The following is a 23,574-nucleotide window of genomic DNA, read 5'->3' as shown; positions in this document are numbered from 1 at the left end:
AATTTGTTAATGTATTGGAAGGTTTCTCCTTCCTTTTCCCTTCTCCCCTCTGTGTGGATAAATCTCCTTCCCAGTTTGTGAGATACTGGTTCTCTTTACCCCTCTAGCCCTGACTGACATACATCTCCTGTGTGTCGCTTCGCTTGCTGTGGTGTTACAATACCGTAAGCATCTAACAGTAGCTAATTAACCTTTTTGCCTCGTCTGAATAAAAAATTCTGACTGCACACTTTCTAAGAATGTGGTTTCTAAATCAGTTTCATTAATCTAGTAAAAATACATGTGTTGACAGCCTTCACCTTGATTTAAAACAGGTGGGAAAAAAATATATATATATATATAAATGTAAGAAATACATTACTTTACTTAAAATTAATTAATAAGGGACAATCCCTGGAGAACAGGCTTCACAACTGAAAATGTGAAGAAAGAGAGGGGCTTAACTGCCTATATCCGTTTTCGTATATGACCTCGGCACTAGTGCTTGTGACAGGCCAAAATGTTTTCCCACCCTTAATTTATACCCCCAAAAAATGGGAATGTCCTTTTTCCTTCAAATATTTCAAGGGTGCAAAGTTTGGGATCGAAACAAAGATGATGGTGATGATGATGATGACGACTAGCATCCTGTCTGTAAGACGATGTTTGCTGCTACTTCAGAAGTGTGATTCTGACTTCCTCATTGAGATTTAGAAGCACCGCCTGAATTCTTTAGCAATTTTCTGCATTGCATCTTTTTATTTTTGCTAAAATTGATGAGCTAATTTATGGCTTAGGTTGACTGACCTTTTCAGAAGTTTGATTATGTGTGATGTATTCAGACTGTTCGCTATGAAGGCTGAAATCTCCCATGTCTGGGAATTTCTTGGAGGTAGCACTTTCAGGAAGTTTTTTCTAGCACATTCACCTGTTACTCTTATTAGACTAATATTAAGACAGACTGGACTACTTGAAAATAAGTTTTGTAGCCATTTTGTTGCTCCTTAACACTTGCTGGCCAGCACTTTTAACTTGACAAGAGACATGACCCATTCCAGTGCTGTGTGCACAGCTGTTCAGTGAAAAACTTCCCAAATGTGGACAGTTACATTAAACTTTAATTTATTCTCATTCTAAAACCTAATTGTGATCCTTTGCTCTATGGTAATTACTGAACCATTGCTCACACAAATTTATATCATAAAATATTTGCCATGTTATTAACTAAACTGCTTAAAAACAAGAAAACTACCTATTATATATCTACCTCCCAAGTGGTATTTGTCTAAAACAGATTTTGAAAATGCCTGAACGCAACATTATCCACCTGGCAACTCAATGAAACTCCCCTGTGGCAGGTGACTTGATAGAAGCTGAAAAAGCATTTGACTGAATAGAATGGGACTATTCAGTTCATACTTAAAACTTGTTTGCACTCAGTATCCTGGTTGCTAATCTGGCTTCTCAGTTGTACTCTCACTTTCACATCTGCAAAAGACCTGGTCCTGGCCATCTACAAAATCCCTCAACAAGGTTGTCTCTCATCCTTCCTTAGTAGTCTTTCTCCTTCCTGAGATAACGATATAAGCTGTTACTAAAGAACTGAAAATGTCAGGCTGAAGTGAAATGTAGCTGAAGTCACTCCTGTTTCTGTCAGAAGCAGGATCTTCCAGTAGGCAGGTGTGGGGGATATCTGATACTTCTCCATAATTTCTGAACACAAGGTTATGACCGAGTTTAAGAATTTGGAGAGCACCAATGGTAAAGTTTTCAAAAGCACCTAAGTAACTTAATGCGCGAAGTCACCTTGAAATTCAAGCCGTAAGGTGCTTTTTGAAAATCTCTCCTGTAATTAAGAGATAACCACTGTCATTATTCTTTCCTCACGTGTTTTAAATCTACTTTCTTCTATTGTATGCACATGAAATACTCATAGGAAGTTAAAATGTTTAAATAAGTGCCAAGTAATGACTCTACAGTTTCTAGTAACTAGTCCAGCATAATATCTGACATTAAGGTAAAGCAGAAGGTGCATTTTGAAATGTGTCTCTCAGCCTTTAAGAGGTCTGTGTAGCTGTTTTCTGATAGGTATTTGCCTTCTAATATTTCTGTGTTTACATGAAATGTATCTTCCTAAAAGAAAATTCAGATTTTTTTTTCTGTAGCTGTTGAAAAAACCTGAATAATTTCAGGTGAAGTTCATTGGTCATGCTTAAAATAAGCTGGAACGTAAGTAATTGCAAGGCCAGCACTTAAAAGGAGTATTTTTTAGAGATGTTTCTGAAGCTTTTGTGGAGGGGAAACATAGGAAGAAGGAGAGGAAGAGGAAAATTGTGCAAAATAGGTCCCAGCATGAAGCCGGTGTGGTTTTTAAACTGTACCAGCTGTTTGCAGGATACACCTGTATGCCTAAGTTTGTATAGATAGGGGTTTGGGGTTTTTTAAGAGCTTAATTAATAACAGGTGGTGATGACACCACAAGGATAAAAGTGAGTTAGAAAGGAGACACTTCCTGCTTAAAAGTAAATAAATAAATAAAGAGAAGCTAAACAGGGATACAAAGAAATTTCAAAAGACATGAAAAGCAGTTATGTGTGAAGCATCACACAAGGGCATCATTTCCTCTTTTAAAGAAGGGGAGAAGTTTATGGGCTATTTTAAAGTCCATGTTTGAATGTAGTCCATATGATGATGTCCATGTAAGAACCCAGTATAATATTATAAAGAATTAATACCTTTTTTTTAATGGGTGCGTTTATTCCCATGTAAAGCCCGTAGGACTGTTTCAAATTGTGTAGGAAGGATCATCTTCTACTAGGAGTCAACATAAGTCCTGCGCATCAGTTAAGGTGAATGGCTCATGGTTAAGGAAGGATTCTGTAGATTATAGGGAGAGCACTTAGTACTTAGAGTACTTAGAAATTAATTTATCTTATATATTAGTTATAAATCAAATGTCTTGGGTACAGTCTAACCCTACAGCTGAATTTCAGAAATAAAATCACTGTACTCAGTTATTCCACTAGCTAGATTCAAAGTAAATAATCTTTGTCTTTCCATTAGGAAAGTTTCTAAATGTCTTAAGACTTACACACATGGATACAACTGTGTTATCTCTCACAGATCCAAGGACCAGGGATTTGGTCTGATTTCCCATTGTCATTTTGAAATAGGTTTTTTTCCTCTTCCCACAGAAATTCTTCCTGTTGAGTAAATCAGTTTCCTTCTAAAACATGTTTTTAACTTGTGTTATGTTTTTCACCATGGCAAATATTCTATACTTAGTGTAAACTAAAAATACAAGTTGGAGTTCCATTGATGACCTGAGTAACTGTTGCCTGGTTTATTACAATTCCACTGGAAAATCTTGCATTTATAGTCTTAATCATTCATCTTCTTATGTAATTCATTTGTCATGGTATGAATCCCGAATTGTGTGTGTAATCTTTTCTAATCTCTGTACTGGGCTGTGCCAAACAATGTGATTCAAAGTGTCCTATGCTTCAAAGGGTGTTCTACCCACTTTATTTGACTGTTATTTGTTTACATTTCCCAGAAATACCCATTGTACAGATTCCCCTCTCCCTTTCCTGGGTCTGCCTCCCTGCTCATGCAGTCGTGCGTATTTAATATTTGACATTGGCTTTTGTGCCTTTTGCAAACTCTCATGTATGATGGGGCATCATTTAAGAAAATTTTTGCCATGAGTATTGTTTAATTAGCAGAGGGGCGAAAGTAAAAAAGTAGTTAAAGAAAGCTATGGGCCTGGCTTCTACTTTTGTTCTATCAATACTCATCTGTTGCCTGCTGCAGGTTTCTTCCTTTTACAAAACTAATATGTTGTCATCATTAAGAGCATTTTCTCTTGAAATATCAGCTTTCAATATGAAAGAATTACAGAATAGTCAGTATTGACTATTAATACCCTATCCTACTCAGAAATTAAACTTCATTCATAAATTCTATTTACTCCAAGTTTTCAGTTCTTATTTTAGAGAGAAAGAAGCAGCCCAGTAAATGAAAAACAGGCAGGGACATACCTCCTCTTTCTACTGTCAGACACCTGCATCAGAGTACGAGGACAGCAGGAGAAAGCTTGGCATCTCTGTTGTTACTGAACAGCTTTCCTGAACCTGGAGTTTTCAAGCTGATCTTGCAGATTTCTCTCTTGCTTATTTATAGTACAAAAATAATCCAAGAATTCTTCTTTTTTTTTTTTATTTTTAATATCATTATGTTTACAGTACTAGTCCATGGAAAGACTTATGGGCTTATGCCATTGTTGAATCATATTTCTTTCTTTGTGGATGTTAGTTATGATTTATATGTGTATAAGCAGTTGGGGTTCTTGAGAATTCTTCTTTGGTTAGACTGAAGCAATTCCCATTCCTGCTTAGCCTCCACTAGGGACTATCTCACATTCACTCAAGGTTTGCAGTTGGCTTTGGGGAATCTGGCAGACTGAAATATAATTTGTTTGATGAAGTGATATTATTAAAGTGACTGATATTATTAAAGTAGCAATTATAAAGTAATGATTCCTAAAATGCAGGAGCTACCTCCCAGGCAGGGGCAGGGGACTGCATGAAGGTGCCATAGCCTGGTTTTTATATTGTATCCCACTTTCATTTGGCTTAAAAAAAGGTATCTGGGGCATGGAACTGAGGAAAACCTGCAGCATATGAAATAAGGTTAAGCAGTGCAGAGACATCTCCTGCTGAATTGCAGGTGACAAAATATTTCTGAGACCTCAAATGGGATACAGATTCTGGTATGTTAGAAGCTACCACTGTAAATTCTTTTCCTTGTTCTCAAAAGATGCAAAAAAGGAAAAGTTGCAACTCAGTGTTACCAAGGTTTTAACCAAACCTTGAAAATTATATACACAGTATCCATAGACAGCATAATCAATGAGTCAGAATCATAGAATAGGCTGGAAGGGACCTTCAAAGGTCACCCAGTCCAACCCCCCTGCAATGAGCAGAGACATCTCCACTAGATCAGGTTCCTCAGAGCCTTGTCCAGCCTGGCCTTGAATGTCTCCAGGGATGGGGCATCTACCACCTCCCTGGGCAACCTGTGCCAGTGTTTCTCTACCCTCATTGTGAAAAATTTCTTCCTCATGTCCAGCCTGAATCTCCCCTCTTTTAGTTTTAAACCATTACTCCTTGAAAGACATGTAGACCTGCAGTAACAAAAAGGTGGATGAAATCAGAACTGTCATAATTATTCCTCAAAAAATGTATGACCATAGCAACAATAAAAACATTTCAAATGTTTACACAGTGTTAAGAGTTTAAAAGAACTTACTGTCTACTCTTGGAAAAAAGAGTATTCCTACATCCTTGTGTCTTAAAGGTATGGTTTTTTGTTTTTTATTTTACAGCAAGCCAGAAAGCCCTATGATGTCCGAGATGTTATTGAGCAGTATTCTCAGGGTCACCTCAACCTGATGGTGCGAATCAAGGAGTTACAGAGGAGGTATGTCAGTAAAGTTCAGTGTCTGTATCTGTAAACAGCAGCAGAGAGATACTTGTAAATAGGTCAGTGACTGGGACCACGGATCAAAAGCTGAGAGGGTTACAGGTGTCGTGTTGGTAGGACTGTGCAAAGTTGTGGAATATAAAATGGCGTTCAAGTAAAGTTTTCACACAGGAAGGAAAAGGCAAAGAGCTTAAAAATCTGATGATTGGGACTTAAACTTTTCATTATACTTACATGTATTGCTTCAGTCCCTGCTAGCTTTGACTATACACTGTAAACCTTACATGTTAGGGGCTGTATTATACGTGAAATACTGTCACCTGCTGTGGTGGAATTGCACTTAAGAGCAAACTAAGAGTGATAGACACAACAAGTAAGCTGTGGAAGAACAGGGAAAAGAGGAAACAATGCTGTTTGTGTGGAAAAGCAAAGGGCTTAAGGAAGCTAAAGACCAATCTAAGTCTAATCTAATTTTGTTTTGTTTTGTTTTTTATTTCAAGCTATTCTTAGCCCAAAGCAACTTACAGGACAAACCAGAACTACTTGAACTTCGCTTTGCTTGTTTGTGAAGAGGTCTTTCCCCTCCAACTAGAGAAGGTGAAGGTGCTGATTCAGGCTGATACAATAAAAACTAAAAAATATTCTTTTTGTTTTATAGGTTGGACCAATCCATAGGGAAGCCATCTCTTTTTATCTCTGTCTCAGGTAAGTTAATATGAAGGATGTGTCTAAAGTTAATTTGATGAAGATGTAATTAATGGAAAATACTTGTTAAAATACTTTTTATTTTGTTGCCAAACTTTTAAACAGTGCCAACCACTTGCGGTCTGAAGTTTAGGCAACCACAATAATATTTAGTCATCAACAACTTTAAAATAGGGTTGTTCTTATTTAGATATTTAAAGCACCTACTTTCACTGAAGTTTTCAAAATGTTGGCTCTAATCTCTCTGAGACTTATCATATTTTCAATAAAATGGTATGCAATGATTACAGAGTTCTTATGAAATAAGTAATACTCACATAGAGCTTTAATACCTTTGAAAAGAGACTGGAAGTACTAAGGGAATCAGCAGCTAGTACAGGAAGTACTAAGTTTGTTTGGGGGTCTGGCTAATCAAGACACTCTGTTAATTTAATTTTTCAATATTGTCCATACAGTATTGGGGGGGCGGGGAGAAAAAGGATAAAATGTTACCAAATGCATTGTTCAAATTGGCTGTAGAGTCTTTTGCATAGTGGCAGATTTTTTTAATGGCAATTAAAACATATTAACTAAATTGGGAACAGTTTTGTTCTCCTAGGTTAAAGCATAAAACTAAGGTTGAAAGTGCCTTAAACATAAGGGCTCTTAAAAGTCATCGCATGGGTAATGCTATAAAAAGAAACAAAAAGCCTTTTTTAAGGAATAGAACTACCAGCCTGGCAAAGGTGTTCAGTTACACTGTGTTGGTGGGCTAGTTAAACACACCCTTTTGTGGCTTGCTGCTATTTTGTTATACTACCATATATTAATTTAAAAATGTTTCTTGTTCCACAGAAAAAAGCAAAGATCGAGGGAATAACACGATTGGTGCCAGGCTGAACAGGGTAGAGGACAAGGTAAGCCTCAGTTCGACTGGCAGTGAATTGGGATACGGTCTGTGATGGAACAGTGCTTGTTTCATAGGATGTGGGGAAAAATTCAGTTTAAAATAGAGTTGAATTTGAACCTAGCTTTTCCAGATGTTGGAGTTTAATTTTTGTTGTGGATTTCACTTCTGGTTCTTTCTTGTCATTTTAACAAAATAAGAAAAAAAGAGACTTTAATTGATTTCAGTCTCTTTTGGGACTCGCTTGGGTTTTGTTTCTTAGTTGTATATATTACACATGTCTCAATACTCTACTTCCTTCCTCCACAATAGATAAAAGACTCTGTTCCTTTAATACCTCAGTATTCTACACTCCCTAAGATTTCCCTTTGATCCTTGCTCTGTTGTTTATATAACTCCACCTACAATTCCTTAGAAAGAGAGCAAACCTTGTTCTGTCCTGGTTTTCATTCATTATGACAAATGGATTTTCTCCTTTCAAGTTATATGAAACCAGAAAAAAATCAGGATAGTTCTATAATCTCAAATTAACAGTTAAGTGCTTTGTAACCCTTTATTTCAATAGTCACAAGCTGGCTGTGCTTGAAAAATTAGATGACAGGTAGAGGTTATGTAGTCATTAGAAAATATACATTTGCCTGTATTGGTATTGAGCAAAGAATGGGAGAGTTAATGGAAATGGTTTGAAGCCTTTACTGGTCTCTTATAGTGATTTGGTGAGGGGGTGAAAGAATTTCTTTACCTTAACATTATTTCACTCATGTATCTAAACTGTTCATTTGATATTAAGGAGTGAAATTTTTTCTTGTCAAAAAGAGGTTTCAGATTGTTTCTTCCACAACTGGAAGTATGTGATAAGGTCATGAAGAATTTGTTCTGAAGAAATATCCAGCAAATATTCTGCAAACCAAAAGAGGTGTGAGCAACAGTTTGTGTCCCAAAGGACACAAATTGAACACCCTGTCTGTCTTGATTCACTTGTGAAATACGTGTTCCTTACACATTTCTCCTTAAAAACTTAAATGATAGTACTCAGAACTATACTTCAATCTATTGGAAGTAAATGGCATTTTAAAGATAACAGCTGCCTTTTGGCATATAGGGTGACACAGAAAGGGTGAAGTAGAAGGTAGGAAGGTACAGTGCATTTTGCACGAAGAAGAATCACTGTGCAGTGCTCGCTTGGATCTGTGGCTGGTAAATGTTGTTACACATGGAAGCCCTTTCCAGAAAGTTTGGAATATGTTTATTTATTTTCTCTCCATAATGTCAACTAAAAGTGTGGAACACTAAAAAGGTCTTGTGACTTGTGACAAAGAGCAATGACTTTTCAGTTTGGACAAATAATTCTCAAATGACAGCTAAAATAGCTTCTTAGTGCTATTTGTAAAATCTCCAACGAGCCTGGGAAAGCGTTAGTGTTGTACTGGCTCAAAGATAAGCTGTTTGCCGGTTATTAATTACTCTTTTTACATCCTTACAAATAAGTACACCGTGAATTTACAGTGACTGTTGTTTTATGTCTTGTAGTGGGACTGTAAAACACTCCCTGTTTAATTTTAGTATAGCTGGGTTAAATTTTAGCCTTGTTTTAAGTAACAGACCCTTCTTTCTTTGCAGTTGCATGAGGTCATCTGTGGTTTCAGAACTGTATGTTATCTGCCCTATACAGCTAGTCCTATCTGCAGGAATTTTATCTGAAAGTAGCTGAAAGGCTAAAAATAGAGACTTTCGGTTGGATTCAGCAAATAGTGGTATATATAACAACACACAGGCAATGCTGAAATCACATTTTTGCTGCAGATGGTTGCCAAAAGCAAGTTTTTTGGTATTTTTGCTCTCAGAGATTGGCCTTCTCATTCTCATAAGGCAGACAGTACATGATATGCTTTCAACATACAACTAAATCCTTCCCAAGCTGAGCACTATATAAAGGATATTTACATCAACTGTTTTTTAAGGTGAATACATATTTTAAACAGTTGCATCTAATTTGGTTTGTGAATCAGTTTTGAGTCATGGACTTCTGAAGGAGAGATTTTCAGTGCTGCAGGCTCGTGTCAGCATCTAACCACCTTTTGTGCATTTCAAACATGCCTGTTATGTCATTTTAAAATGAGCCATAGCCTTCTGAAATTACATGGACATTCCTGCAGCAAGAAGTTACACGGGACTTCCCATGCCACAGAAATAGGCCGAGTTCTTCTAATAGGTCTTTCTCAGTGATCGTTAGCGTGCTTGTTGCAGCAGAAGGCTGATGTACAGTTGTCAGAAAGTCTGTGTTAAAGCAGAAAGAGAAGAAACCCTGGACTTTCATTTTTTCAGCGTTCAGATGCTTCTGCTTATGGGTGTCTGCTGTCAGCATGGGAGCTGCTGCTTGCCCGTCACAGAGGCAGAATCCGATTTTATGTGTATTCCTACAGGCTTTTGTGGAGGTGGATTTTAACTGGAGAAGCTTTTGCAAATAAAGTTAATTCTGCCTTCAAGAGTATTTAATTGTGTTTCTGGGACATCATGTCACTTTTCAAAGCTCTTGTGGCACAAGCAAACATGCTCTAAAGCAATTACATTTATACAGTCCTAAAATTACGTTTGGCCCTTTGAAGGCAACTGTGAGGCTGATGTGGCCCCTGGTGAAAATGAGTTTGACACCCCTGCTCTAGAGGCACACGTGTGACTGGCTGTACAGAAGGAACAGAACCTGAAAGGGACATTTTAAAAATAAAACGCTCTAACAGCAGTATCTTGACAGGAATTACGATATCCAAGTATTGAAAACAGCAAAGAATAGCATTTTCTTCTTTTAAATTTAGGAACATGTTTATTAGGGAGGTGGAAGGTCTCTGTACAGTCTAGTCATCTTGTGCAGAGTGAAACTTTCACCTTGTAATATATACAGTTTGTGATAATGTAACTAAAGATTGTTTCCTAATATGCAAAAGCCAGAGGGATGAATCACTCTTGCAGGAGACTTCCTGCAGATTCCTCCCCAAACGATATTTTTGTTTAGGCCACCCGAAAAGGTGGTTTTTGTAAAGGTAACTAGAAACTGCACAACCTGATAGGCCTTCGTGAAAAGAAGTGACAGTCCAACATGTAATCACAGCACATTTTTGCTTTGCCATTGTTCCCTGTTGCTTGCAGAGCTGAGGGTAGCAAATGCCACGTTCCTCTAAAGGTGCGGGCAGTCGCAGCACCCGGTGTGCCCGCAGCCGGTCTGTCGGTACACCAGCCAGCTTTGGTCCAGAGGGCATGGAACTGCTGGCGTGTGGTGCCCGGGCTGAGCTCACAAACGCCGCTCAGCAGCAAAGGTCTAAGCGTGTGCATGTGCGTGCTCCGGTCCATTCCCTCAGAGAATGTTGTTGAGCAGGATTACAGAAGCAAATCAATTCATTTGCAGTGACCAGCCTTCTCTCTTTTTATCGTGAAACGTCTGTGAATGACTATTCAGCCTACCCTCAAGAAACCTGGCCACTGCTGGCTTGCTACCAAAGTCAAAATCAAAACCAGTTTTTGCAGAGAAGCACAGCTGCTAATCCTCACGCAGGGATTGCTGCGTGCCGGTGGTTTAGTGCTGGGTGTGCCTGGCCAGGAGCAAGCCCGCAGTGCACTCCAGAACCTCTGTGTGCCACATCTCCACTTTTATTTTCACTGCTTTAATTTTAGCTTGGCTATAAATAACTGTAGTGCTAATTTTTTAGAATAAATTGATCCGTTCTTTTTCAGCCTTTTGCTGACCATTAGTTTAGATATAACAGGCGCAGCTTGCATTGTTCAGGTAGTCAGCCAGACTTGGTGCTTGGCTGCCATAAGATAATTCAGTCTTAAATACAGACACTGCATTAAATCATCGGGAATTTATAGTTAGGGCTAAAATCAGTGGTCCCTGGAGTCTCGTCAAGCTTTTGTGCCTACATATCAGGCTCCCCCAGATGTCTGTAGGTCCTGCCTGTGGACCTCCCAGAGTAGAGATTTAAAAAAAAAAAATTTAAAATAATTCTGAACAGTAGACATTATGTTCTATTCTCTGTTATTTTAAAAAGACGACTTAACTTTCTGCAATGATTCGGACACTTTACATTCTCCCTTTTAAGCATAGTTATAGCGATCCAAAGCAATTTTCTGGGTGTCCCATATACTCAAAACTATTCCTGTACCTGACAGTAAGTACAGATTTATTAACCATATTGCCAAGATCACAATTAACATCTTATAGTCGTCTTTTTCAGCTATATGGAACAGTAGGAGCAGTGCTATCTACTGCTAAGTTTTAAGATATAGAGATTTAAATGGAGATTTCTGTTTAAATGCAAGGTACGTAGTATGAAGCATGTGTCTTTCGCTGTGAGTCCAACCATTCTGCAAGACAATATTCATTCCAAGCATACGCGCATTTTGCATGCTAACAGCTGAAGATGTGAACCCTTGTGTTCTGACTAGTGCTGACCAACCCGAGCAACATCGGGAAATTCAAACAAGCAGCGCAGCACCGAACTGAGAATCATTTTTTTTCACAGATTTACTTTAAAAACAGATTGCACCGCTTTTAAAATCTATTAAAAACAAATCTGTCATGTGAACGCATCTACCCTAAAATAGATGCTACCATGCTTCTTGAGTTGCCTACTGGAAATCTGAACTGATTTTGGAAACCAAAACCGAAAGGAATTTCTCTTCTTTGCACGTTTCTTTTGAGTTCTGGTTATTGTGATTTGGTTTTCTCTCATTCATCTACAGTGTCTTTGATTGTCAAATGTATAGATCCCCTGTTCAATAAAACTGTAAGGATATGATAGATGTTTTAAACATTTTTCACTGTGAATGCTAAGTGTGGAACTTGGAAGGATAAATAAGTGCAAAGGCTATTTGAGGTGGCTTTCAAAAAGTGGTGGAGACCTGTATGTTATAACATTTATATATGCGGTATGGCATTTTCTTCTGGCTAAATAATTTTCCTTAATTATTTCACCAGTGCATTGATTCTATCCATATGTGTACTGGCAACGAGTTTTGCTGGAACCCTACCCAGTGCAGTCCAGATGAAGAGAATGACTATTGATAAATCTAGGTCCAGTTTCTGATTTTAAACTTCTTCTTTCCTGCTCTTGCTTTCTAATCAACCAATAGTTCCGCATTGCAAAAAGGTTTTATAGCTAGCTTATTTCTCTTGCTGGTTTGCTAAAAAAAATATATGAACTTGAGCTATATATTGCAGAGGAATTCCCCTGTCACATGAATAAATTTCATTGTATCACCAGGTAAATTTAATCATGGCATGAACTCCCAACCCATCCAATGCAGAAAGCTTTAGGACAGACTCCAAAGCCCGTTTAAAGCTAATGGGAGTCTTTTCTTTGACCCAGCAGGCTGTGAAGCTGGCTTTTTAACCAAAACATAAGGTAACCTCGATGAGCCAATATTTCAACCTTCCTTCATCAGCCTGCCTTAAAGCATCAAGCTTTATCAGAGATGTATGCCTTCCAGAGGATTTTTTGTCTTTTGGTTGTTGTGATACAGTTTTGCTCAGTAACACAGATGTGTTACATGACAGCATTTCTCTCGTAAATGGAAGTATAGATCTGTACATAAATGTGTGTCATTATTGGATGCTCCATATATGCAATCGTAAGAACATATATTAGGTAGTTTAGCATTTTACTTAGGAAAATGTTACCTCATCTACCTCTTCCTGGCTTCACAAATACCAGGTTTCACGTGCACAGCTTGTTCACCTAAAAAAATTCTTTGTGTGTGGCCAGTCTTCCAGTTTTAAATGAAATATCCTACCTAACACAGGATCAGACCTTGGTGGGCTTTTTGTCTTATTTTTAATGACATTCTCTAGCCTGTGGGAACAGTTACTCTGCTTCCTGCTGTAACATAGCAATTAATGCAAACATCAAAAAAGGCGCTGACTGGTGACGGCCGCCTTGCACATCAGTATGCGATGTGCAGGGACATTTTGGCTTTATTTTTAATTGAATAATGATGCTAAAAAATTGATGGTAAAATACTGTCAAACAACCATCTGACTTTCTGGTCAGTGCTGGAAGCCGTGGTTAGATCCATAAATCATCAGTTGGAAGAGATGGCTTTGGAAAGTGTCTGGCACAGAAATATTCAGCACTTCGCAGGCTGAACATGCATTAGGCAGTTCAGATATTGAATATTGGCAGTTTCTGCAATGGGCGTGTGAGGATTTGCCTTCCTGATAGCTAGAAACAGAACTAAAAACTTGGGGTTTGGATGGAAACTTTAAAAGATAATCAAAATCAGAAGAACCACCATCAAGCAGTTACTCATCTTGTATGTAGTTCTTGCAATAATGCAGAAGTAATAACCTGGGGGATGTGGAGGAATATTAAGAGACATATGGAAGATTAAGTATCCCTATTAATTTAATCCTTAGTCTTTTTCCAGATGCTGAAGTACAAGCATACGGAAGCAATTTCAGTGCTGATCTTAGTGATGGAGGATGCCCATTTTCTATAAATTGGACTACAACTAAGCACATCCTTCATCAATCTAGGTCATCAGGCAGCCTTAAATTGTAATAGCTTTTCTCTCACTGATCTGTTAATATTGCAGTAGGTAAACAAAAAAAAAGCTGCAGATTTCAATTTCCAGTATCCAATGCTTCCCGTCTCCCCACCTACAGTAAAATTAAATTATCAGGCATACATGGTGAAAAAGAAAACCAAACTCAATTGCTTGAAGAAGTCACCGCTGCCAGAAGCTTTGGTAGCTGGAGTAGAAACAAACTGAGAGAGATTAGGCAAAGTCATGGAGAAAGGCTCACTTGAGGATTGTTGAACTGGGTATCTGTATCTAAACTCCAGTTGCTTTAAATAGTACTCAGCAGTAACTTGGTAAAAAACGTAAAAGCATGATTTTTTGTATATGTGCTTTATGGCACTCTTTTTTTTTAAGACTCTGCCACGAACTTTGCACTAGAAACAAGGTAAGTGGGGCAGATAAACTTTGGTTTTGTTCAATATGGCCCTTTTTATAGTGGGTTGTTGTGCACAGCTGCTGGCTCCTGGATGGGGCACCCACAGAGCCCACAGACTGTAAGGTCTTTGAAACAACATTGTTATCTGTTTGAAGTTAATTAGATCCTACCACAGCACAAATGAAAAACAATTTCTGTGTTAATTTTGGAATTGCTCAATATACACAGTGTTGTGTAGTATCTATAACCTGTAGGATATTTTCTAGGTGCAGTAGCTTAGATACAGTTACAAACCTGGCCTACAGACCAGTGTTACAAGCTATCGTGATGTTTTGTAGTCTGTTTCTGAAGTGTCTTTTCCTGGATCAGGGGAAATGCGATTATATCGAAAAAACAAATCTGGCATTGAATATGAGTAGCCACAGTTGGTGAAGATACTGATGATCATTGGCTTATTTTTAAGGATTGAGAGTATACACTTCCTAAATGCTGTAAAATACAGTTAAGCAAGACAAAATATTATCTTTATTCTAAAGAAAAGTGTCTGAAGGTGGTTCAAGCTCACACTCAGTTGCTGTGCTAGTATTCAAAAAGCAATGACTAATCAAGTTCTGTTCATTAAGTCACATGCAGTTATCTGTGATGTTCTACATATTTTATGAAAAGTAAAAAGACAAAAGTGAAATAGGAATTTTAGGTAACGTACAATAGATCTTATAAAATCTAGGAATTTTGGGGGAAAATGGAAGAATGACATAATGTGTTACCAGCTGATAATGTTTTAAACAATCTTAAGATTAATTGCTTGTTTGGAAATTAGCTGTTTGTGTTTTTGAGTAGATACGCAAGTGGAGGCAAGGTCTGCAAGTTGAGATGACTCGATCTTTTATTAAACCACATAAAGCCTGCTTTGTCTGGCATTCAAAGATAAACCCAAGCAAGATTTTAAACGTAGCCTCCATCACTCTTGTGCATAGACTGTTTACATTTGATGTGGGCGGGAAATGCATGGTGAATATGCCGAGACAAAATGTGGAACAGTTGTATGGACTAAATACCCTGTAGAGTGGATCAGAGAAAAAGGATTTAAGTGAACAACACGTGCGCACAGTGTGCTACACAGAAGACTTTTATTTGTCTTTTTTAATAGGTTAAATTAAAATAAATGACTGTATGATAATCACTTCATTTTGTGTGTGCACGTGTTGCAGATGAGCAACCAAATAACATTTTAACATAAATGGCAAATGTAGGTTTTGATACACTAGGATGAACCTTTACTGATGTTAGATGCATCAAAGTTGAAATTGTTACTTGTCAAAGATCTATTTTTAGAATGATCTCGCTGGAATTAAAATATTTTATTTTCATTGCAGTTGAATATCAGGGAAGGAAAGCGCATAGAGTTGTAAGGACTTTATTCAGGCTGCAGTCTTTTCAAGTTAGAATCTTGGAACAGATTCTTTGAACGTTCTTGGAAAAGATTCAGAGTAGAGGAAGGCATATTCCCCTTCTTACAGAGATGCAAAGTCCATACCTTCTCTCACCCTATCTGTTTCTCCCCTGCCCCAAATAAAAATTGCAAAACAGAAATGATCCTGTGCTACTTAGATTGTAGGAAGAGAAATATGAGAAGGAGCCTTTGCTGTCTGACTCCTGCTTAGGACGACAGGAGTCAGAGGGGAGATAAGAAAGAAAAATAGGCAGTCAATAAAAAATAGAATATGAACACGTGGTTCCAAGTATACCTACCTGTCCTAGGGCTCAGGAAACCAGGATGGTTAATATAGTTTCCTCAAGTCCTTCTCTGTTCCTGCATCCTACCCACTGGGGTTGTGACAAAATCACTATTCATCTTACAATAGGAAAATGAAGGTTTGCACTAATTCTATAAAAATCTGGAACAAATATGATCATGATGACTTTTTACACATCTTCAGAGTATCCCACTGTTTCAGCAGTTAGTGCAGGGCTGTGAACCCGTCTGTCCCCAGATAACTGGTGCTACCCCTGCTCAGCTCCAGCCAGCAGCCCAGCCTGGCAGAACAGGATTGCCCTTGCGTGCCATGGGCATGATGCTCTGATGAGCTGCCTCCCTTTTGGATGGAATTTCTTTGTGGTAGCTTCAGCGTATTCATCATAGCATGAGAGCTCCTGCTCTGACAGACTGAAAACACAAAATAGAGAAAGGAAGGGAAGAAGAAAATATTGTTTCCCTCTTTTACAATTAAGGTGCGGGAAGTGACTTGCCCGAGGTATCACAGTGGCATCTGTGGCACAGCCAGGAATTGAACTTAAGCTGTGTCTGGGACTTAACCACAAATCAGCATTCCTTTTTGTTATTGTGTTTAAAAGCCCCTCTAGTTTTAAATAGTTACATTGGCTAGTGCAGTGTTCAACATAATCATAGCCCATTAATACTAAAACCATCCAGTACTTGAGAACAGCATATATAAACACATAAACCACACCAACCCAGCCAATATAAATGTACTGGGACTATTTTAGATGTTAGATTTTAAATCATTAGAAATTAGTCTATTAATATTATTTTGTAGCCCAAGAGCTTAGGGGTAGACAGGACTTAACATGCTGACATGACACAGAAAATGTCCTATGTGTAGATAATTATGCATGTAATATTTGAAGCTAAACAAATTATATTAAACACTATATTTGCACAGTCAAGCAGAGAAAAATATTCAAGTGAGTTCAAATATTCATGCGAGCTTCTATTTTAAAAGTCTTGGATCCAATATTGCTCGCCGTTGACCCTTCTCTGACATCTGTTAATCTTGGGTTTATTTCAATTTCTTTCTCTCTCTTTTTAAAACAGATGACTCCACTTAAATCAACACTTGGTTTCCATTAGGCAGATAGAAGGTGATTCGCTTAGCAACATGCATCTTTATCTAGTTAAGTCGTAATAACCTTAATATATCAAGGAAGCTGGTGTGATTAACAGCACTAAAGGTTTTGTCAGACACTGCGCTTAATAAATACTGCCCTTTGCCTAGCCATAGAAAAAGAGTGAATATATACATTGCTTCCAAACTGAAAATGTGTACAGCCTTATAAATATTCTAAAATTATCTCTATTTAAAAATATGTTGACAATAGAAGTTACATCTATATATATGACTGTGTTTGTACATGTCTAGCAATCCAAGTGTGGGTTGGCTGTTTGCCCTGCCTGGGCTGTCCTTTTTCTGTTTTATCGTTTCACGATGGAGCCACCATTCACATGTAATTTTCCTCCTATTTGCTTCAGCTTCATGCAGATTTTTTGACGGTTCTTCATCTCTGGTTGTTGTACCTGTCCTGGGTTAGTCAGATACGTGAGTATTAGTTGTGCCGCTCTAGTTCATTTTAGTGACAAAGGCATCTGACTTGGCTTGATTATCATGTATATTAATCCTGCCAAATGAGGCAGTCAAAACAAAAACGCCAAAAATAAAATGTGTTTAAAATGTCAGCTGGAGTCCTTGCTTCATCATAGCTGAAGTTTTCTGGAACTTTTCCAGTTGTGCCACCAGTGTCTGTGGTTGTCACAGTACTGTAGGAAGCCTTTATTCTGCTACTCCCAAGTTTCTAGAGAGTTTCAACTAGAGCAGTTTTACAGAAGAGGAAATGGGCAAGATTAATTTTTGCTACTTCTCAAAAAGAGACTGGCTGAGCCGTAGTCAGGGATCCTCTACCTCTGTGCTTCCTTCGTGTTGCGTTAGGCTTTGAGGTTGAATAATCAGTCCCACAGAGATGTTGCCAAGAACTCTTAGAAGAATTGTGGTAGGAGATGTGACTGGGGAGGAGGGCAGTGCCTATTTGTTCACTGATGCAAAAAAGCAGCAGTTTCTGCTATAGCACTGACCTCTAGCTCTTCCCTCTAGCTTGATGCACTGCACGCTCACTGGTCCAGGTCCCAGAGATCCATTGAGCAGCATTTGGGAGGCAACAAATGCATGCGTGGCTTTTTAGCTTGCAAAGGTCCAACTGTTTCTGGTTTTAGCACAGGCAGCACTGGTTCAGCTATCTGTGCAACACATTTTTGATTGTAGCCAGTGCTCAGAATGAATTGGTCGTTCATAGGCTGCTCCAAGATAGTGGTTGACAAACCTGGTTTTGAATCCAAGTCGTCTGAATGTCCGTGCGGAGGCATTTCTGAATCTCATGGCAGCTAGAAAAAAAAAAAAAAAGGCAGTGGAAAGTAATTTCCTTTGCATAGAGGATGGAGAGGATGATCTATTAATTATGCTACCCTTCATAACCAAAAGGGCAGTGAATGTCCTGCAAACAAGGTCACCTTCATTTTGTTTTCTGTGCACTGTCTGTACAACTTCAGTTATTACAGATCATCACATCAGACCTGAAACAGAATGAGAACTTCTTTCTGGTTGGTGTGGAGTGGGTTTTTTGGTTGTGTTAGTTGTGATAAATCCAGAGAGCCCAGCTTGATGTATATTATTTTGTGCTAAGTCCAAATTCCTTTTTTCTCCCTGTCCCTTTGGTATTTATTATCAGTGAACACATGCATAGCAGTTGTTCACGAATGCTTCACTGGTTTTGATGACGACAGGATTGGCATCTTTTCTTTCAACTGCTCGTGGAAGGGCTGCAAGATGAGCTGAGGAGGGCAGCAGCCTTCACAATTTTGTTTTCATTGTATGGCATTAGATACCTCACTAGATACATCAGTGACCGCTACATTCGTAATAATACTCAAAGAGCTATCTGTTATGTAGTGTGAATTATACTGTGAAATGAAGCCTTAAAAACAGCTGACCTTAATTTTTCCACACTTAAGTTCCCCATCTGTACATTCCCCATATTCTTCCTGAGAAGAGTTTGTGCTAATTAAGAACTGTGAAACAAATAAGCATTAAACTGATGAGTGCCGTGGAAAAACTTAAAGAAAAAAAATTGTTCTGTCTTCAGATGTACGGAGGTGCACTTAGGGAGTTGAAGTCTTTGGGATCTATGGCCTCTTTGCAGTGCAGAAACGTTATAATGTAGTGAAATTAGTCCAGCCCCCACTTGATAACAATTTAAGTTCATTTTTCTCTCCAGCTGCCGTGTATTTCTCCACAGCTTTGAACAATATTGTAAACCCACATAGGCATCCTCAACCCTCTTGGTTTCTGAGTGGAACCTGGGGTGCTCGTCTGGGCTGTGAGCACTCTGAGCTCCAGCCCTGTCATGCGTTCGGATGGGACTTTTCTGGTGCTAGAACTTGGATATTATCAATGCCAAACAGTAAAATGGTGTTCTAGCCTGGATGATTTGTGTAAACATAAAATAAAAAACATTTGTTACAGCAGTAACACAAAAACACAGGTATTTTCTATACTAGATAAATAACTAGTAGATAGAGTAATACTCTAAGAAAAACCAAAACCCAACAGTAAGGAAGTTGAGAAATTGTCACAGAGAAATGTGGATTCAGCTGTTTTGTAGTATGATGGTAGTGAGCGGGAAAAGAAAAAAAAAAGGAAACTGGTTACCAAGATGAATTATTAGAGGTAAATTGGGTTAAATATAAGTCCAGAAAAATGCAGTTGCTCCATACACAGTCTTATTTAAAAAAAAAAGTGTGATGTTTTGATCAGTGTTTCTTCTGGAGGAAGTTATTGCTCACCTTGGAAGGGGCAGGCAGGATAATTTTGAGATTCCTTCTGGTACAAAACTCTTACAAGTCTATTATTAATTGACAAAATGTGAGTATTTTGAATAATTTAGATGACTTAATGACATATAAGTATTTCTTTAGAGTAAAGTGATGTTTGCAGAGTACTGTACGTACTGGTCACATTCAGAAATGCTTTAGTTTTAGGCCACGGGTGGAAAAGTGTAGGAACAGTGCCAATATTATGGTCAGCAAATCATCCAGGAAGCCCTTAGAAGAATATGATACACATCAGTTTAGGAGACAGCTAGGTATCTTTTTGAAATGATCTAAGAAAGCTAACACAAATGGAAGGTGGTATGAAGGTAAGGTCAGAGACTGGTTTAATTAAGGGTGAAACTGTATTAGCTATGCTCAGCTGACAATTATCAGGCAGTAAGTCATGGAATAGGGATCTTCTTCCTCTGTCGTTTCTGGGTCCTCCTCTCACTGCTGAATAGCTCTCCCTCAAATGAGGCTGAGAGAGGTGGGGTCAGAGCGTGTCTCCTGGCTGTGCTGGGGAGTGCTCGTACTGAAGCCTCTGACACTGGTAAACTTGCAGCAGTTTGAACCTTGCTTCTGGCCTGGATCCCCAAGCAGCTGGGGGGCACTGTAAAGATAAAAACCAAAACAAAACAACAGTGCCAACAAATTAAAATTCTTTTCCAGTTCCAAACGAATTGTCTGTTCAAGAGTCAGAGCACAACCAAAAGCTCCTTGGGTGTTGTGCTGATTCTCATCGATGCAAAAGGTAGAGGGTAATGTTGAAAGTGTGCGAGAGGGCTCTCTCTGGCAAGACAATGTGTGTGCACATACATACAGACTACCATTTACCTCTAGCAAGAGAACTGTAAGCTTTTCTGACCCCTCTTTTCAACCCAAAGGGAGCAGAAGTGCTTTTACAATGCAACCCCATTTTCTTCTGTTTTACCATAGAAAATCCCCCTCTCCATTGAAACTGAGAAGTTTGCATTCCATAGTAAATAATGATGAGGATTATTGTAAAAGACTCAGGTTATTTCCATCCTCCTGCTAAGCTTTCTTTCATTTCATCGTAGGTTTGTTTTGTACCGAAATGGAGCTGTGAAATTGAACAGAAATCAAAGTCATGCTTTCATCGCAGTCCTGAAGCTAATCGGTTGGCTTGCTGCTACAGGCATCTGCAGGCAACTTATCCTATAGACAGTAGTGTTATAACTTTGGAGGCCCAGCTATTTTAAATCATAATAGTGACACAGTATGCATGCTTTCTTTCAAAAAGCCTGGGCAAGCCATGCTGGGTTGATTTTCTTGGCACACTATGTACCTATAATTTTGTCTTATATTTTGTAATGTAGGTATCTGGGCATAGAATCAAAAAGCTCCACTGGATATATAAGAAATCTCTTTTAGAAGAAAAACACAACAACAAACACATTCTTTGCTTTTAAATTGATAATATTCCTTTAACGGCCATAGTTGTTTAAGAACAAAGAAGATTACTGGGGGGGAAAAAAAAAGGAGGAAAAAAAAAAACATTATGATCGTGGGGGATGTTTTGAGATTTTTTTTTGCCAGACTGCCCAGGTGGTTGGTTAGTGAATTTTTCTACCATGATTTTAGTCCTCTGCCAGTGTGCTACAGTGACTGGGTTACTCAGGACAGCTAGAAATAAGCGATAACCTTCCATGAAAAAAAAATACAAAGCCATGCATGTGCTATAATAGTGGTCAGCTGAACTAACTTGCTCTAGAAAACTGTCCAATGGACACAATTTCTTCTGTGTTGATTTCCATAATTTATGATGCTAAAGGAAATAAAGTCAAGATAGGCAGATCTAGTTTTGTTGCTCCCTGTTTTATCTCCCTATAGCTGGATTTTCAGAGGTGAAGGCAGACACCCTGGATGCTCAGCCTCTGCCTCTCCTCTGGAAAGGAATATAATGTCCTATTACCTGTGCATGGTTGGCGAGACAGCTGCTTTTCCATTGAGGACAATGAGCATCAGAAGAGCTAAACCCACCCTTGCTAATCTCTATGAAAACAGAAAGAGTAGAGTTCAACAAGGTTCTCAATTATCCGTAATTTGGGATAATGTTATGCTAAAAGCGTGAAGTAGATAAGCATGGATAGTTTTATCAGGCTTCATTCAAGGAGAAACAGAAGACTCCATTTGAACTGGAAAGTAACTAGAAGGGACCTTTCTTCTCCTGTTTTCTGTTCATCGTATTGAATTGGTAGATGCTACCAATTTTATTCTACCAAATGCTATTAGGGATGAGGCTGAGGCTGCTAATACACTTTGCTTTTCCTATATAGGTACAGGAAACTGCTCAAGCATGAATTTAGAAGGAAAAAAGCAGGTGAGGTGGAGTTGACTAATGAGTTTTTATTTGCATATTTTTGCAGTATTGGAGTATAACAAATGACAACTTTTTGTGCATGTGTTATTTGGTCATCCCTAGCTATCTCCTATGCATCAATAATCAATTACTCTAAAACAAAATATTGAAAAAGATGGCTGTGATCAAAGTTTCCATATTTTCTCCAGAGATTTATTTTTCTACTCTGAGAAGGGGGCTTTTCCTCACAATGGGGAACTGTGCATCTCATCCTTTTTTTCTCATCTTCCTTTTTCCATCAGATTTATCCATTCCCTGTGACTGCTGGTGGTGATGCTTTCTCCAGGAGTTCAGATTTGACTGCTTCTGTCAAAGACTTTCTGATATTATCCTAGTTTACCAGAGAAAAGAAGATGTTGGCTCAGTTTTGTTCATGGAAGTCTGTAGAACTAAAGCTCTTCTAAAGTGTGTTCTATCTCCAGACAAAAAGATTTGATTTCAAAAAATTAGTCTCTGTAGCTAGTTGTAGGGAGGCAGATTGGTTAAAGTTTACAACCTCTTTTTGTTTAGCATCTGGAACAGTGCCATGGAGTCTCAAGTTTCCTGTATAAAGAGAGATCTGTATTCAGTCAGAAGGTAACCAGGCAAGGTACATGAAGGCTTCAGGGTGAGTGACTCTTTCAACAATGAAATCAGCTTGGGGTCTCTAAGATCCCAGCAGTTCCTTGTGTCAAGACAGTGCTGAGCAGGCAAAATGCCTAAAAACTTTGCGGGGGCAAAATACCCACCCTTGAACAAAACCAAACAAAACTTCAGAAAATACTAAACAGGAGGAAATTTTCTGCAACTCATAGAATAGTTTGGGTTGGAAGGGACCTTCAAAGGTCATCTAGTCCACCCCCTCCTGCAATGAGCAGGGACATCTCCAACTAGATCAGGTTGCTCTGAGCCCCATCCAGCCTGGCCTTGAATGTCCCCAGGGATGGGGCATCTACCACCTCTCTGGGCAACCTGTTGCAGTATTTTACCACCTGTTTTGTAAAAAATTTCTTCCTTATATCTAGTCTGAATTTCCCCTCTTTCTGTTTAAAACCATTACCACTTGTCCTGTCACAACAGGCCCTACTAAAAAGTCCATCCCCATCTTTCTTATAGGCCTCTTTTAAGTACTGAAAGGCCACAGTAAGGTCTCCCTGGAGCCTTCTCTTCTCCAGGCTGAACAACCCCAGCTCTCTCAGCCTGTCCTCATAGGAGAGGTATTCCAGCCCTCTGATCATTTTTGTGGCCCTCAACCTGCTGGCCACGCTTCTTTGCAGCCCAGGGTACGCTTGGCTTTCCTTACAAAATTTCCTTTGGCTGTCAGGGAATCAGAGGACTTGAGGGCAATCCACATCTTCTTTTCCTTCACAGAAAGTCCCATGTGCTTTGGTTGTTCACATGCATACGCATGGGGAATGGTGTCTCATGCAAAAAATCTTGATATACCATTTTTCTGGGAGCAAGTGCAGCAATGCACCTTGAATCTGAGGATGAAGGATCTTAAATAGTTATTTTGACAAATAGAGGATTCACCTTGTTCTCCTCTTCCT

At 38.7% G+C, this 23,574-nt stretch overlaps 1 protein-coding gene across 10 annotated transcripts in view; it reads left to right on the top strand.

Moving 5' to 3' along the window:
* KCNQ1 (potassium voltage-gated channel subfamily Q member 1) overlaps nucleotides 1-23,574 on the top strand; it is a 404,259-nt gene that overhangs the window by 292,522 nt on the left and 88,163 nt on the right. For 9 of the 10 annotated variants that reach the window (XM_071808985.1, XM_065839685.2, XM_065839683.2 and 6 more), the window contains 3 exons: nucleotides 5,366-5,460; nucleotides 6,122-6,168; nucleotides 7,003-7,064. In XM_071808985.1, the coding sequence (XP_071665086.1) occupies nucleotides 5,366-5,460; nucleotides 6,122-6,168; nucleotides 7,003-7,064 (204 nt within the window). Of the gene's footprint in view, nucleotides 1-5,365; nucleotides 5,461-6,121; nucleotides 6,169-7,002; nucleotides 7,065-21,962; nucleotides 22,007-22,287; nucleotides 22,892-23,574 lie in introns of those variants that run through there. The other variant, XM_071808983.1, reaches the window with a different exon arrangement.

Source organism: Patagioenas fasciata, chromosome 5 (assembly GCF_037038585.1).
Source record: "Patagioenas fasciata isolate bPatFas1 chromosome 5, bPatFas1.hap1, whole genome shotgun sequence".
NCBI lineage: Eukaryota > Metazoa > Chordata > Aves > Columbiformes > Columbidae > Patagioenas > Patagioenas fasciata.
Note: the sequence above shows the minus strand (reverse complement) of the source record. Positions and strands in the feature narration are given on the sequence as shown.